Raw genomic sequence first — 16,570 nt, forward strand, 5'->3', positions numbered from 1 at the left:
AGGCTTTGAGCCTTTGAACGTGCCCTTTACTCCTCCCTCTTTCTTCATTCTATTCTTTTCAGGTTTCTTTCTGTTTTGCTCCTTCAAATTTCCTCCCTACCTTATGTCTTCATTTTTCTCATTATTTCATTTGCTTTAACCCCTTCCTTTGCCTCCCGCTGGACTCCTCTCCTGCTCCTCTCATCTCCACTCCTCTGTCCATTGAGCACCTGCTTTTAGAAGCAGTCTCCTGAACCCAAAGCCCATTTTACGGAGAGCAGTTTTTCACTCATGACGCTACGCTTAGAGAAATTAGTAAGTGACTGGCAGAAGACATCCATAAATTGAATTTCTCAAGAGGCACGACAGGGAGACACACACAATCACACATAAGTGCACATACACGGAGACACAAAGTCATATTTTCTATTCAGGAAGAGGGGAAAAAATTGATACACTAATGAGAGAGCAGTCAATTATGGGACGTTCCACTCTGAAGCTTTCTAGCATTTGATAACTGTCTGTAGGTGGGGGCGGAAAGGAGTATGTAGTGTTTCCTATTGTAGTGTTGAAATCTTGACTTTCTTATACATTTGATAATACTGAGTGGTTCCAAATATTGTCACAGCTTTTCATAGCTCATTGCTTCTTTTCATCATTTTGGAAATGATAGAATGGCTTCTTTCACATTTTCTATTTGTGAATAAATGACTCATCATGACAAAAGTCCTACAGTTGCTTTCCCATTACTACGCATAGACTGTACACTATGACACAGTATATTTTTTGACCTTCTTGAAACACAGCATTGTAGCCCTCCAGTGCTTTCTTTTGGTCATTTTAGTATCTTAAGTTCTTGCTGTAACTTGTAATGAATAGCACATTTTCAGCCATGCGTCTTGCATGCCGTTCCTTTTACATCCTACCTTTACATCCTAAGGCTTGTGATGAATAAGACATGACACTCTGGCAACCACATTTATCAAAGTGCAGTCCACGTGCTGTATGTGCATCTTGTGTCATTTTGTGTAAGTGCAAACAGTTCCGTTTACGTGCATATCAGCTAAGGTGCCAAATGATTTTATTGACATGAGTTTTGTTTGATATTAATGCGAGTTATGTTTGTTTGAGAGTGCTCTGAGGACTTTTTTTGGACACTTAGGGTAAATTGCTGAGGGACAAACTGCAGCAGGTGGTCTTCAGATAAGCACTTTCCTTTCCGGGAGTGCATTCTTGGTTTTGTGTGAAATTACATATTATGTTTGGCAATAGTTCTTGTCTCTTCTGAATATATTCTAGAGTTACATCCTTGGAATATTTGTTTAATAATTTACCTCTGAGCATATTGGCAGATTTCCAACCTACCTCCTCCTGAAGCAGACACATACCTCTAAATGTAATGGGATTTGGAAACATAGCCTGGGAGCCAGCCGTGCACAGGTAGAAGAAAGCTGGTGCTGGTCTTTCCAGTGTGTATTGTAAGACGAGCTCTTTAGGCCCAACAGGGGGGTTGTGATAGTGTGCCAACAAGACTACAGGGGGTTATTGCTGTTGTTCCACATTCTGAACGGTTATAAGAAACAGAGTCCTTCTGTTTGTAGTAATACTGCAAATTAAAGCAAAGAATGACATTGAAATCAGGGAGAAATAAGTACTGCTTATTCTTATCTAGAATTTAGATTAGAAGATCGATTGAGGTATGGTGATGCATTTGCTTTGCTTCCAGCAATTGTTTTGTCTTTGTTGGACTTTCTACTAACAGCAGTCTGAATCTTGAACTTTGTGTGAGTATAGCTGCATTACATTCATACAGTGATACATATTTTAAAATCATAAAAAATTAATTTTCTTGAAGCTTCTTGGGGAAATAAAAATATTCCCAGGGAGGCAGACTAAAACAGAATTGTAACTATATATTAACATTGGTTATGTCTGGTCATTGCTTTAGAGTAATAATAAAATAAAATGCTGTACTTTAAATCTATTTAAAACTCTGCTGCTGCAAAATCTACATACTCTCTGAGTCTTATTTATCCATCTATTAATCATTTAATATGCAATATGGTAAAAGGAGCATTTATAGCGCTCATTCATATAGATAAATGATGACCTGTGTCTTTTAAATAGTGATTTGCAGATGTTTGGATTCATTTAGCTTTTTCTAGATATCAGATTTTTGCTTTTGTTTGCTGATTGATGATTAACTTTTAATCCAAAGTCAGCTGTCACCTGAAGCATGCCGGTTTTAGTAGAAATACAGGTGCATTTCAATTATTGCTCTTAAAAAAGTATTTTTGCATCAAAAGAGTAAATTATAAAGTGACACCTAATAAACTAATCGGATATAGTGTTGAACTTTAATTGCAAAAAACACCCAGTTGGTGGCTTGAAAAGAGAAGCAGAGAAACAAACCTCCCGCTGGCTTTCATGGCTGAGCAACATACATACATCCACCCATAGCTTCATGCATGGTGCCACTCATTCTGCCAAACTGTCAGGATAGCTGGATTTCCTTTGCATTTATAAGCTATCCACAGGACACAAAGTGCTGCCAGCCAGCTGCAGTCTGCTCTGTTTCCCATCCTCTCTTCCTTTTCTGTCTCCCTCTCTGTCTTTCTCTCTCTCTGTGTTTCTCCCTGGAAAAAAACAAAAAAACAAAAAAACACCAGGCAGGTGTGGCAGGAAAAGAGACAGATGGCAAGGATGACAGGAGAAACTTTTTGGAAGGAGGAGATGAAAATCAAAAGATGTGAAGAACAGGATGAATCCAGCAAACGTGCACACACATACCCTTATACACACTGTTTACTTTCTACTGTTTTATATGCTTTGTGTCAGGGACATAAACTACAATTATGTCGATGTATACACACACATACACACACACCCAGTGCACACGCCTTGTATAATAAGTCTCTTTGATGCTTTGGCCTTGAAGCTGATAGGCATGCTGGAGAGTGTGACAGCTTATATCATCACGATGATGGAGATGTCATTGAGCGGTTGTGTTTTATGAGTGACCCGTGTGCTGTTGGACTGTCTGTGCTCTGTAGATTTACACTCGTATACTGTATGCTGTGCAACTATTATACACAAAGCACGGAGGCAGAATTAAACATGTAGAAGACATGCATGTAGAGTACATGTAAACCTGTCATATCAGTGAAGTTTTGTAAAAGATAAAGAACGTTCAAAAAATACACACAGGAATAATATTGTGTGTATAGTTTTGTCCTAGCCTTGTCCCCTCTTCAGTCAAGGCCCAGTGAAACCTCTGGACGGGCCATTGACTCCTGTACCTCATAAACGTACAGTATAGAGTAAAATCTGTATGTCCTCTAGCCTACTGCAGTCTTAGCACCAGCATTAAGTCTAATGGGCCTTGCGGATAAGCTCTAAAACAAGACAAGTGATGAAGGTTCATGGCTTTAAAAAAGGGGACAATAACCATTCACTGGCCAGGTGTGTTGTTGCTCATCAAGGATAATGTCACTGTCTTCTTTTCATGGTGTGTTTTAAATCGTGAGATTGCAGGGAGAGCATAATAGGATTCTTTCAATCTCCCACTTCTTTCATTTCACTATTAAAACAAGCTTTTATGCATCCCTTTGTTTCTGTTCCTTCTCAAAAATAGTTACAGCATTTTTTCCACTTCCAACTATCTGTAATTGTCAGCAGAAAATTGCCATTTTTTTATGTAACAATGTTTTACTTTCTTTTCTTTTGTTTGTTTCTTGTATGGGCTCCAGGTTATTTTCTGCAAACACTGTTTCCACCAACCCAGCGTTCGTTTCAAGGCTGCATGCAAGCAGTCTTAGTTGATGACCAACCTGCTGATCTACATGCTGTGGAGAAAGGCACTGTGGGAGCATTTGAGAATGTCAGCCTGGACATGTGTGCAATCATAGACAGGTAAGAGTGGGTCAGGCATGGGCAGAGGACAAAAGCAATGATTGATATAAATCAACTGGTTTTAAATAGGAAGAATCATATACTAGACAAGAGCATGGGGAAAATTACAGTGCAAGGAGGTGTGTATTTTATCAGTGGAAAACATTGAACAATCTTAATCAAACATCAAAAATGAGCCATGCAGTTCGGTTTTATTGCCAAGGATACCAGACATGGAAATTCTGCACAGCACCTCCCAATGTTGGCTCACTGTAAGCATTCATTAAACTTGTTGACATTTCAATTTATTTCCTTGTCATGGACTAGACAAACACATTGGAATGGATTCGCCATACATGCAGTCACCCATGCAACATTTGCCTGCATTGATGCCTGTGTGCAAAACCATTTAAACTTTGAGGACAAGTTTAATCCCAGTGGTGTTAGTCACGTATTATTTAGTGATTTGTCTTCAGGTGAGGTTTGTCAATGACCTTCATCGATATCCTTGGTGAGCGAAGAAGACACCAAGTACCCCTACTTGATTGTGATCAATTTAGATTCGCCACAAGTGGTCTGACTGGCTGGGAATCTTGAGTTCAGACGACTGCTTGGCAAACACTTACACAGGCAGACTCATCAGGAAATCCTGTTTATGTCAGTGTTGTCAATGGCATTTGCATTTTCAGATAATGTTTCTATTAAAGTGTTTGTGGCAGTTTAGGCCACCTAGTTTACAACTCTAGTCAAAAAATCCTTTTTGTGCCCTACTCTCCTCCAATAATGAATGAAACGTATTGTATTTGTTCATATTGTGTTTATTCTTACAGTGTACCTGGAGGGGGTCAGGAGGAGGGGCTCTGTGAGGCAGAGTATGACACAGTATGTGTCATACCTAATATGAATGATAATAATAATTTTGATTTGAAATGTCATCCAGCAAATAGCAAAATGCTTACAAAGTCAAAATGTGCATTTTGACTCTGTTTGACTCTGTTTTGCATTGTGCTGTGCAATCAAATGCCCAATTTAGAGGTGCTAATTGACTGAGTCAGCCAGAAGACTGCGTTATTATGATGTTTTAATTTGATCACATGTTACTCACCATTGTTACAATTTCACTTCAACAGAATACTGATGCTGTTTATTTTGTGCAATTCTGTGCAACTGCCTCTATGTGACGTACACTATACTGTACGGAGGAACGATCACAAAGATGAGTGACCAAGAGTGTTACAGACCACTGGAAGTTGGCTTCCTGCTGCTGCATATTGAAAATGCAATAGCAGATGTGCTGACAGTTCTCCAGAAAACTTCTGCCTTCACAGGTGGAGAAAAAAAAAACTGTCCATGGCCAAAAAACTTTATTTTGGACGTGAACTAACACAGAAGTTTCCAAATTTAATGAAACTATCCTACTCTCTGTGCTCCCAGTATTGCCCAAGTCTATTACTTCAAATGTTTTGTATAAGCCCTGCAGTACTTGAGGTGGGCCTTGTTCTGCCATGGAAGATGAATGGGTGCACTGTTACCATCTAACTAATCAGAATGTCTTTGAAGGCAGTTCAATAGCCCTGTCTGACCTCCCTTTGATCAATGCCGTTCCACTGTGAGATTGTGTTTAGGGTGAGATAGTGGAAGAAACAGAAACTACACACAACCTAACAGACACACTCTCAGGTGGACACATAGCTATGCCCATGCAAATTCCCACAATGTCACTGTTGTTCTGTAATACTGCCGAGGCAATGAGTGCAGAGGCACATAAAACCACACACGCTCATAAATTTACCGAAATGTCTTTTTTTTTTTTCAGGAAAAAAAAAGCCGCATATATAGTTAGTATACTTGAGTGATCACAGCTTGCTGAGCATAATGTCTTTTGTGATTGTCAATTGCAACCCTCTGTGAAAGGCCCTTTATCTGAACCTTGTTACACTGTAAAAACAAACTTTTAAAAATATACTCAATGAAATTGATGTAACAATTAGTACACAATTTGTTAGGTGCGCTCTACTCTATATTTGTACTCAAGCACAACACAAATAGGTCAAATCTACCTAACCTTTGTCGGTATGTTACACCACTACAAACCTTTTTAAAAAATGACTAACATTACCTCTGGATTGGAAACGCCTAGATTAAGTAAGAACATTAGGGAAATGTCTTGAAAATTAACAGAACAATTTTGCATTATCCATAACAAGAAGCATGCTGCAAAGATGTAACTGGAATTGAATCATGGATTTATTTATTTATTTCTTTTTGGAGCCTTGCAGAAAAGATTAGCGCTAATGCTAGTGCTTTCATCATCAACATACCCTCTGCACCACTGATGAATAGACTTGTAGTCAAGACAAGACCAAGACCAAGACAGACTGAGTCAAGACAAAGACAAAGTCGAGGCTGAGACCGAGACAAAAAAGCCAGATGCTGCTTCGTTTACGGGTGTCAGGCATATTTATGTGTTTTTGCGATGCACTCGCACAGCCCTCCTCACCACTGTCTACTGTCTCACTCACTTACTGAGAGGACAGACGCACGCTCCACTTGACTGTCGCGTCTCTCCCTCTGTTTTTCACATAATGATATTAACCTATATCCTCGAATGTGACTGGCCACAATATGGAGGGATTGGAGCATAGCTGAGCCACTGTGTGAGAGCTGAGCAGCGAAAGGAAATTAAGTGTGCGTGGGGCTGCACGGCGTCAAAGCGTTAGCACAGTAAGCTCGTTAACTTGAAGTTAACTCTACTTGGACAAACTGCCCGAAATGCGCCGACAGAAACATTTCAGGGAATTTGAGTCATTCTGCGCTCCAGATGCGTTACTTGCATTAAAAATGTGCTGTGCAAACTAGTGTCACACTAGAAAGTTTGTTTTTCACAGCTTTTAGACTGCCACAGGGTCAATTTTGTACATAGCCAAATGCTTGTCAAATATTTTGTAGCCTAGCAGACAGGCAGGATTTTTATTTATTTTATTTATTTCATTTTTTTACAGCACATGCTGTCCCCCTCGTTTTCCAAGTACACTGAGTCCAAATGTACAAAGAAATCCAAAGATGGCCACAATTATAACCCCTCTCTGCTGTCAGTGAAGCTATCCTATGTTATGTGAACAAGGCCAAAGTAGTATGTCACTTTCATCAGTATTGTGTGCACAACAGCAGTAATCATCATGTCTAGCTCCAGAGGTGGAATATTTGTGCTGCTTAACTGCCCGACTGCCAGTGAGGCTGGAGAAGAACTCAGAATTTTAAAGGACCCCTGCAGCTTTTACGAGTCAGTGTTTGTTTGTCCTCCAGCTCGCTTTCCTGCTAACACCATTTTATTACATTCAAGTAAGCAGACTTAAAAATTCTAATCGTATAACTCATACGTGACTGTGTGTGTGGAAAACCCCGCTTTAAGCCTCCCGTGCCTCGGGATCCATCCCCACAGGCCTGCAGGCAGATCAAACCACAGAACTTTGATGTGCTCGGGATTTGGGTTGGTATTCAAATTTTAACAAGAAAAACTGTGATGTCTTAACTGCTGTGTGCTCAGTGCTGTGTTCACACTCTGTTTACTTCCATCTGTGAATATAGAGACTAAATTTTAACAATAACAATATGCTTTATGTTAAGAAACCTAAGATGGAACACTGAGATTCAGCATCATTAGCAGGTCTGTCGCCTCGTGCACTCAATAATCAATGATGTTTCATTTTAGTATAGGCAGACACACACTTCAGTAGTCACTGACAGTCTGACTTTATTTAGTCGCACATGGTCCGATTAAAACTGAGTTATTCCTGATTGTTTACAGTTCGCCAAGGTCACCAGTAGATCCTGCATTTTCTTTCACTGACTGGGTGTCTTGGCACAAGTATTGCTGTGGGGGTATCAAGTGAAGGCATTACTTTCTTTCTTTTGTTCTTGTGAACACCTTGAATAGAAATGTTGACAGATTCATTGAACCTATCAAGCTAATAGCGACATTGGTTATGAAAAGAGTCCAAACAGGGAGAAAATATGTGGAAATTCAAAGAACGAAGGTTCTTTGCCGAGTTCTATTTTAAATTATTAGAAATTATCATCATGCTGACTGATATGTTTGAATGGTTTAGGTCTTATCACTGGTTTTGTCCTTTTGAATCAGCTTTTTTACAGCATAAATATTTAGTATCCTTTGCCTGCAAAGGTATGTGTGGTAGTTTTCAAGGGCCTCGGGTCAGTGAAATCATAAAACTTACATTAATCTCAACTCATAGAATCACATTCTTTTATTATTATATTGTAAGACTTCTGTCTCAGATGAATAGGGATGCCACTCTGTCAGTCCTGTATTTCTTTAGATAGTAGCTACCTATAGTAATGGACTTCTAAAGAAAATCTCAATGTGGTCACAGTTCATGTAACCTACAAGTAATCACCTTTTAATGTATTTCCTTTCCTTTTCAACGAGTTAGATATAGTGCACCTTAACATTGTTTATCACAAAATTTAGATCATCTGTTATAAAAAAGGTTTTTAATGAGATGTCTATATGGGCATACGCAAGTTTGTCACATTAAATTCTTAATTCGTCATATTACCATAGCCCAGAGTATTCTGTTGTTCTATGAAAAGGAGCAAATTGCCAAAACAAAAAGCAAAGAAAATTTTTTGTTTGTTTGTTTTTTTTAAGAAAATAATCCACTCCTCTCTTCACAACCTAGCACCATCTGACTCTGTAAGAGATCTGTTTCCAAGTCAGAGACTCTAGTGTATTTGTCCCATTGCTCAGCTGTGCTTTAGAACGTCTTCTTTTTTTTTCTTTTATAGTTAAGTTCAATTAAAGCTGGGAACAGAACTAAGAATCAGAATGGGATATCTTTTGTTTTGGAGAACAAAAATACTCTGGTGAGTTTGGGTCATTTTGAGAAAAGATTTGATAAATGGTCTGGCACTTACATGGCGCTTTTCTACTCAGTTGAGCACTCAAAGCGCTTTCTGGCTCAAGCCCCGTTCAGCTAATCACAGAACGGTTCATACAGTGGTTTTATCGATGGCACACACTTTCTTTCTAACATTCACACGCTGACTCATGGTACAAAAATTTTTGTAGTTAGAAAAGCTTTTGTTGAAGCTTTTATTGTTTTCTGATCAATAAGTTTTTTACCGTGATAAATTGCATTAAGTAACACAATGTGCTGTTGGATGGGTGCTATCATTAAAAAGTATCTATAAAAATCGATGTGCTTTCCTTTCAAAATAAGAACACTTCTGAGTGACAGATATTGATCATTGAATGGTAGTGTATTTATTTATAAAGCAAGTTTTTAAAGCAACAAGTGTTGAAAACATTTCCTGTAAAAGTGCTATTGCTGTCCTCCTCTCTCTAGATGTATGCCCAATCATTGTGAACATGGTGGTCGGTGTAAACAGACCTGGGACAGCTTCAGCTGTACTTGTGATGGAACTGGATACACTGGAGCAACATGTCATACTTGTAAGTGTGTGTGTGTGTGTGTGGCAAGTTGTGTGTACAGTTGTTTGTTCTATTCATTTTTTGTTTCTTTGTGTTCCCGTCCGTGGAACAACACTTTAGGCCGCTCTGCTCTGCCCGTGTGTGTGTGTTTGATTTAGCCTTCCTCCATTCGACTTTGAGTGATTAAGCTGTTTGTTGGGGTTTTTTCAGCTCAAAGCCACAATTCTCATTAGAGGGACAGATGAACTTTTGAAGTATTCATGGGAATCAGGCTTTTCTGACGACACTGTGTGTTTTGTTCCGACAGAGAAAAAGGAATACGACCCAAAAAGCCCCACAACACAAAGAGAACAGAGTCGGAGAGAGCAAAGTGGGATTTTTTTTTTAAAATGCTTAACAATTTGAGAATGCCATCCCTCCTCCCATAAGCCTCAAAGACTGTTCTCTTTTAAGAGAAGGCGGAGAAGTAAAGTTCTGGAAATAAATCTAAAAGAGCAGATTTAATATAATGGAAGTGTGAGAAAGCCAGAGGAATAAAGTGAGTGAAAAAGACATTTTTCAAATTTAGGCACTGCGGAGTTGGTCTAAGTAGGTAATAATGAATAGATCATAAAAAATACAGAAACAGATGAAGCAAGATGCACATCGAGAAATGTCTTTGTACGACTGCATCTCTCTATATGTGTGAATCTGTGTCCAAAATTGCAGCCCTATTTACTATATACTTACTGTATCACATACAGCTCTGAGTTTCTGGGGCTATATGGAAACGCTATGCAACGACATAGTGCTCTGCGATGCATTGTGCTGCATATGTGCCAAAATAACAGCTGTTGGTGATGATACATGAAAGAAACAAATGAGTAAACAAGGTGCTGACTTCACGCATGCCCTCTGAAAAAATTTGTCAAGGATTAGTTAGGAGTAATAAGAGACAGCCTAAGGCAGTAGTAACCTAGAAATGAAGGTCTCTGGTTTCCGGCTATAAAGGTGTGAGGCAAATCTGGAGACCTGCCAGTAAAGTGTGGGGAGAGAGAGTGAATGAGCAACTCTTTTCACTTCCTTAAAGAGCCGCTTCTTTGTCATGGACCTCTATAAATAGTTTCTCTGGTGGAGCTTGTCGGTGGCAAAGTTGATGAAATGGAATGGACGGGCATTTATATAGTGCTTTTTCAGTCTTACTGACCACTCAAAGTGCTTTAGAGCAACAATCACATTTAAGCATGCATTCATACAATGCTTTATTCTACATTTAAGCACCTTATTAACCCAACATGCACAAAGAAGCTGAGGTACCTTCAGACAGCACACATGGGTACAGGGCAAACCTTATGACCACCAGAATTACACTTCTCAACCTCTGGACTACGATGGCAGCATAAATAAAGAGTGAAACAAAACAATGGTGTAATTTGACGCCATGAAATGATTTAAAACATGTCGTTAATAACTAAAAAAAAAAAAAAAAAGAGTATACAGTTTTGAAAACTGCATTTTAGTTCATGCCAATAAAATACTTTGACTGTATTTTTTTGTCATTAAAAAATAAGCACAGGGGTTACCAGCATTTACAGCTTTTATGTTGATACTGCCATAAGCTCCTTTCCACATCCCGCTAGTATTCCACTCTGATGGTAAATATATGCAGACATAATTTTTGTATTGACTTACTAAATATTCTAATTAAGTTCCCTCTGGAGAAATTTCTCTGAATTTCTCTGTTCCACATTGAATCTTTCTGTTGTGGTACATAACACTGAAGAAGTCCTAGGAGAAATGCTGGCTATTAAACTACCATTGTATTACAGCCTTTGCCAATGGCTTTGAGCCAGAACAGAAACATCAACCTCAACAATTCTCTTGATCCTTTGAGATTCCTCAGTACGGTTACATCCTCCCAACACTGGTTTTGGTTAACAAAAAGAGTCTCCTCTTATCAGAAAACCACCCTGCAAAACTGAGATCAATGAAGTGGTCGGAGAACATATAGAAAAGAAAAGGCTGAAAAATAAAGAAACTGCAGACAGAAATAAAGAGTTGATAGCAGGCAAACTAAGAAAGAACTATGAACATATTGCAGGCTCTTTTTCTTTTTAAACTCATTGTTAAGCCTGTGAGGAGTCACACTTCAATCAAGAAAGTTTCACTTCAAGTCACACTCGCAATTCGCTTTGATGTGTAATTCTTCCTGCTGTCCGCGTCCCTGTCTGTCTGTGTGTACGTCAACACAAACACAACATCAATATGTTGTCAGCTAGATTGCTCGAGTGTTAGAGGGAAGACGCCGCTCCTTGACAGGCACTGAATAGAGACAATGTGGTGAGCGAGGCAACCATATGAAATTGCCTGTTGGACGAAGGGGAAAATAAAAACAGGGGGGGGGAAAAAAGAAAGCAGCTTTGGAAACTGAGTTGCTATTTTAGGTCCATCGTGGATTTGGAAGCTTTAGTTGCTGAATTAGATAACAAAACAGAAATGTTACTCTAGCATTTGTCTATAGTATATTTTTGAGTGGCTTACCGTAGCCTCTTCTCTCGCACCAGCCTCAGGGCAAAAAGAAAAAAGAAAAAACTGCCAATCTATGAACGCTTTTCTGTTTACGGGGAATCAACTGCTGATTTTGCTGGAAAGCCAGGCCTTAACACTGCCACCACCCACGGCCATTTTTTTTTTTTTTTTTTTTTTTTTTTTTGCCTCATTGGTTAGGATTTATAAATAGGAAAAAAGTGTTTCCTCATCTGTCATCCATTCAACAGTTGTGCTCCTTTAAATATGGATGTTCCCCAGTGTCAGTGTATATCTCAACATGACGTGGTGTCACACTGAGTAGGTGTCAAACACAGACTTGTATTGTAAGCCTAATTTTGGGGAGGGGATGTATAGTGCGCTGGTTTTTTTTTGTGTTTTTCCTTTAATACCCATCCTCCTTCAACTGCTCATGATTGCTCTCATTTTTCTTCACCCTTGCTCTGCTCCAGCGATCTATGAGCCTTCGTGTGAGGCCTATAAGCATTTGGGCAAGTCCTCCGATGCCTACTGGATCGACCCCGATGGCAGCGGACCTCTTGGCCCCTTCAAAGTTAACTGCAACATGACAGGTGTGTGTCTCCAGCGTGTGTTTTCGTGTGTGCATTCCATACTGTCTAGCCCCAGTGACCTATGAAAGGAAATAAACTCTGCAGCCCTTCGCGTTCTTAACCTCAGAAGGCAGCAGCCTTAACCTGTTATATCTGTGGTTTCCATGGCAACATATTCACAGTAACTGACATTTACTTCTGAAGCAGCAGCAAACACAGATACTGAGATGCACATGCACATCAAAACACACGCCACAAACATATACGCAACGAAGCTGTTATGCAACTCTAGGAGTGCTCTAAGGGTCTGTGTGACACTTCTTCTGTCACACACACCTGCACACTTCCATGAACACACACACACACAGTGGAATAAGTAGATAGTCTGGAACAGCAGAGCATGGAGGCAGAGCAAAGGCGAGACTTTTAATGAAATGTCACTGCACTCCACTGGCTGGCCCCTTAGTCACGCTGAATAGCGCACTCACACACACCTCTGAAATGTTAAGAGTTTCACGCTCTCTCTCTCTCTCTCTCTCTCTCCCGCACACACACACCTCAGAAACCTGAACCACACACACACACACACACACATTCCCTGACTGACAGTGTGAATGAACAAGGAGCTGTGTGAGTGACTGGTTCGTACTATAACAGGACAGAAGTGTCTATTAAACCCCGGAGTCTCATAGCTGTAACTTAGATTACACGGAAAGAACTTCACTGCCATGACAGCTAAACTGCACAACTCATGTGTTGCTATGTCTGCATGTGCGAATCGATTGCATGTGTAAAATTAAGCGAACGATCGAATACGTCTCCTAGGTTTAAATTGCGCTATGGCTTGTTTTCATTTTGAATGTGTTTTGTCTATTTTCATAGAGGACAAAGTATGGACCACAGTGATGAACAACCTGCCTCCCAAAACCATAGTCACAGGCTCCAGCAGAAACAGACGGACCGTGTTACAGGTCAACTACAGTGCCTCAATGGACCAGGTAATGCACGTTAAGCATAGAAAGTGTTTTGTCTGCAAATAAGGCAAAAGTAGTATTATACTTAGGTTTAGAAGCCAAAAAATCTTTTTTTTTAAAAATGAAAAGGAATATATTATGAGATGGAAAAAAGGGTTTTGATTTGTTTGAATTGTAGCCCTCAGGCTCTGGGCTTCTCCCTTAGTACATATTATGAACGATGAGAACCGTGAGGATTTTTTACTGACTACTGCTAACATCTGTTTTGTTTTAGATCATTTTATCCCACCCTTTAAAAGCAAGCCTAATACGGTGCATGGCACACGTTACTCTGCTGTAGCTGACAGGACCATAGGGTTTCATTTTTGGGCTGTTTTCTCTGAGACCTCTGCTTGTGAGAAAGCAGCTGCATTTTCTTCTGTGTTAGCAGTCTTCTTATTGTTTGCTGAAAAAGAAGCCCTTTATTTTTCCGACTACGCCTAAGTCACATGGACTTGAATTAGCATTAGCATTATGCATGCAGTGCGTGAATTAAAAAGTAGTGAAGCAGTTATAAAGCCATGTCTCTTTTCCCATGGCACAATACTGTATTTATTAAATGAATATGTGCAGAATAGTTCAATCATTACAACTAATCATTTATCATTTTTTTCTTGGCAAATACTAAATGTGCTTGTGGAGCTGTGCCTCGAGTTGTATGTAAATTGAAGTTTTCCCAGAGCTAATGTGTTCCCCAGCCTCTGTAATTTCTGGTTAAGTAAACATACAGACAGAGCATGAATTTGGGATAGCTTGAGTTTTTACATATCAGTAGATACAGTGATTAGTGCAAGATAATTGAAAACTAAAAGGACACTTCATTGGTTATACTATCCCAGTGTCACATTCGACCCCCATTTTCCTTAAAAACTGTCTTAATTTCTTCATGTCTTAGATTTAACAAGTTGCTGGAAACATTCCCCAGAGATTTTGGTCCATATCGACATGATAGCATCACAAAGCTGCTGCATTTTGGCTGCACATCCATGATGTGAATTTCCCTTTCAATCACACCCCAAAGGTGCTTTATTGTACTGAGATCTGTGAAGGCCATTAGAGCACAGTGAACCAGACTGATTGAGATGATTTGAGCTATGTAACATAGTGTGTTTTACTGTTAGAAGCAGCCATTAGAAGACACTGTGGTCATAAATAGATAGGCATGGTCAGCAACAATACTCAGATAGGCACTTAGACACTGCAGCACTTAGGCAACCATACGTACTTAAGACCCCAAAACTAGACAAGAAAACATGCATCATCATACCACTACTAGCCTAACTGCAAGGCAGTTGCTTTTATGTCGTTCATGCTGGCACTACCGTCAAAATTTCTGTCACAGCAGAAATTGAGAATCATCACAGCAGGCAATGTTTTCCCAGCTTTCTTTTGTCCAACTCCTGAGTAGAGATGGCACGATACCACTTTTTTATGTCCGATACCGATATCATAAATTTGGATATCTGCCGATACCGATATGAATCCGATATAGTGTTTTTTAATCAATAAAACAGTTTTTTTAATATCTTGCTGCTTTTTGTATAAGTTCAAACTCAAGTTAAAAAAAACAAACACTAAAGCTATTCTATGCAAAAAATACACTGCACCCAAAATATTTCATAGTTCAGCAATATCAGTCTCTCTGATCAATCTAGTAAACTTAACCTACACCATCCTCCCTATTCTGGTATTTTAAAGAGTAAGCAACCAAACTAATAGGGTTGTAAAATAGGGAACCACCCTCCACCTCATGATGCTTAACTTTAATTTGATGCAGTGTGAAAAAAATGCACAGAAATCAATTATTTTCAAGAATAATTAAATAGATTCAACATCTTTCTTCAACAGAATTGCAGACTACACAGATGGCACCTTCCCAAAGGAAAAAGTACTATAGCTTACTCGGGTATATTAGACTTAATAGTTACTATGTACAGTAATGGACTTCTATACATTTTACATCAGATTAAAACTTTGGGTGTAAGATTCAGATAATTATTTATTAAAAGCTAGACATTTTAAATGAGAATAAGAAAGAAAAGTATGTTTTTGTGCCCCCTTTTCCCTGTTCATGCCCTATCGGCCCCCCTGGCTAAACTTTGCTAGATCCGCCCCTGCACAGTTACCAGCCGTCAGCTACGTAGAAAAGGATCCTGGTGTAGAAAGTAATATTAAATAAATTGTAACAACAGCTTAGTATGGGACCGATACTGATACGTAATATCGGATCGTCCATCTCTACTCCTGAGCCCATGAGAATTGTAGCCTCAGTTTCCAGTTCCTGTCTTGACAGCAGTGATACACAGTGTGGTCACTTCAAAGATGACCTCTGCCAACAACAAGGCGGCAGGCCATCTTGATCATGTCATACCTAAATGCACTGAGGTGCTGCCATGTGACTGGCTGATTAGATGTTTGCATTAGCCAGCAGTTGAACAGATCCACCTAATGAAATGAAATGAAATTTCTGCATGGTTTTTGTAATGATCTCACACACACAGGATGGTCTTTCACTACAGTAACATTTCAAGCATTTCTTAGCTCAGAGTATTATTTATATTTTTTCAAAGCTGCTCCCAACTTGTTACTTTTCGACAATCAAAAGACTGGGTTAGTATCATATCAATGTGCCAGGTTAATACTGTGAAGGGTCATACTTTAAATGAAGCCAAATTGTCTTCTAAAACTTTTTTGTTTCCTAAACAAACCGAAGCAAAAATTGAAAGTGAAAACAAAGTCACACAAACACACTGAGCCCCAAAATGGGAGACAAACCACGGTCTTCTGACTGACAGAGCTGTTACTTCCAACCTCCAAATGCGGATTTTGTTCCTCTTTAAGAGGATTGTTATCGCTCGGCCTCTGCTGTTCCTGCAGCTGGTGCTTCAAAGCACTGACAGCAGAGGTCCTGGGTTTAGAACACAGTGAGCATTTATGCTGCAGCACAGTTTTTCTTCTGTTTTGACAAAGTTACTAACTTTATGATCGCAGTATAATACAGCTGAGCTACAGCACTTCACGTATTCAGCCAGTCTTTCAAACATACTGCGATATACTAACATAAAAAGTGTCCATCATCATCCCGTCATCACCTGCCTGCTGTGCTTCACCCACACACAGTTCAGACTACCTAAATCTCTTCTCACACTCAAGAGTCA

The 16,570-nt window shown here is 39.4% G+C and overlaps 1 protein-coding gene across 2 annotated transcripts in view; it reads left to right on the forward strand.

Moving 5' to 3' along the window:
• Nucleotides 1–16,570, forward strand: part of cntnap2a (contactin associated protein 2a) — a 371,460-nt gene that overhangs the window by 226,499 nt on the left and 128,391 nt on the right. For both annotated transcript variants that reach the window (XM_040044091.1, XM_040044092.1), the window contains exons 11-14: nt 3,729–3,891; nt 9,237–9,343; nt 12,301–12,420; nt 13,282–13,397. In XM_040044091.1, the coding sequence (XP_039900025.1) occupies nt 3,729–3,891; nt 9,237–9,343; nt 12,301–12,420; nt 13,282–13,397 (506 nt within the window). The remainder of the gene's footprint in view (nt 1–3,728; nt 3,892–9,236; nt 9,344–12,300; nt 12,421–13,281; nt 13,398–16,570) is intronic.

This window comes from Simochromis diagramma, unplaced genomic scaffold (assembly GCF_900408965.1).
Source record: "Simochromis diagramma unplaced genomic scaffold, fSimDia1.1 OVJJ01000602.1, whole genome shotgun sequence".
NCBI lineage: Eukaryota > Metazoa > Chordata > Actinopteri > Cichliformes > Cichlidae > Simochromis > Simochromis diagramma.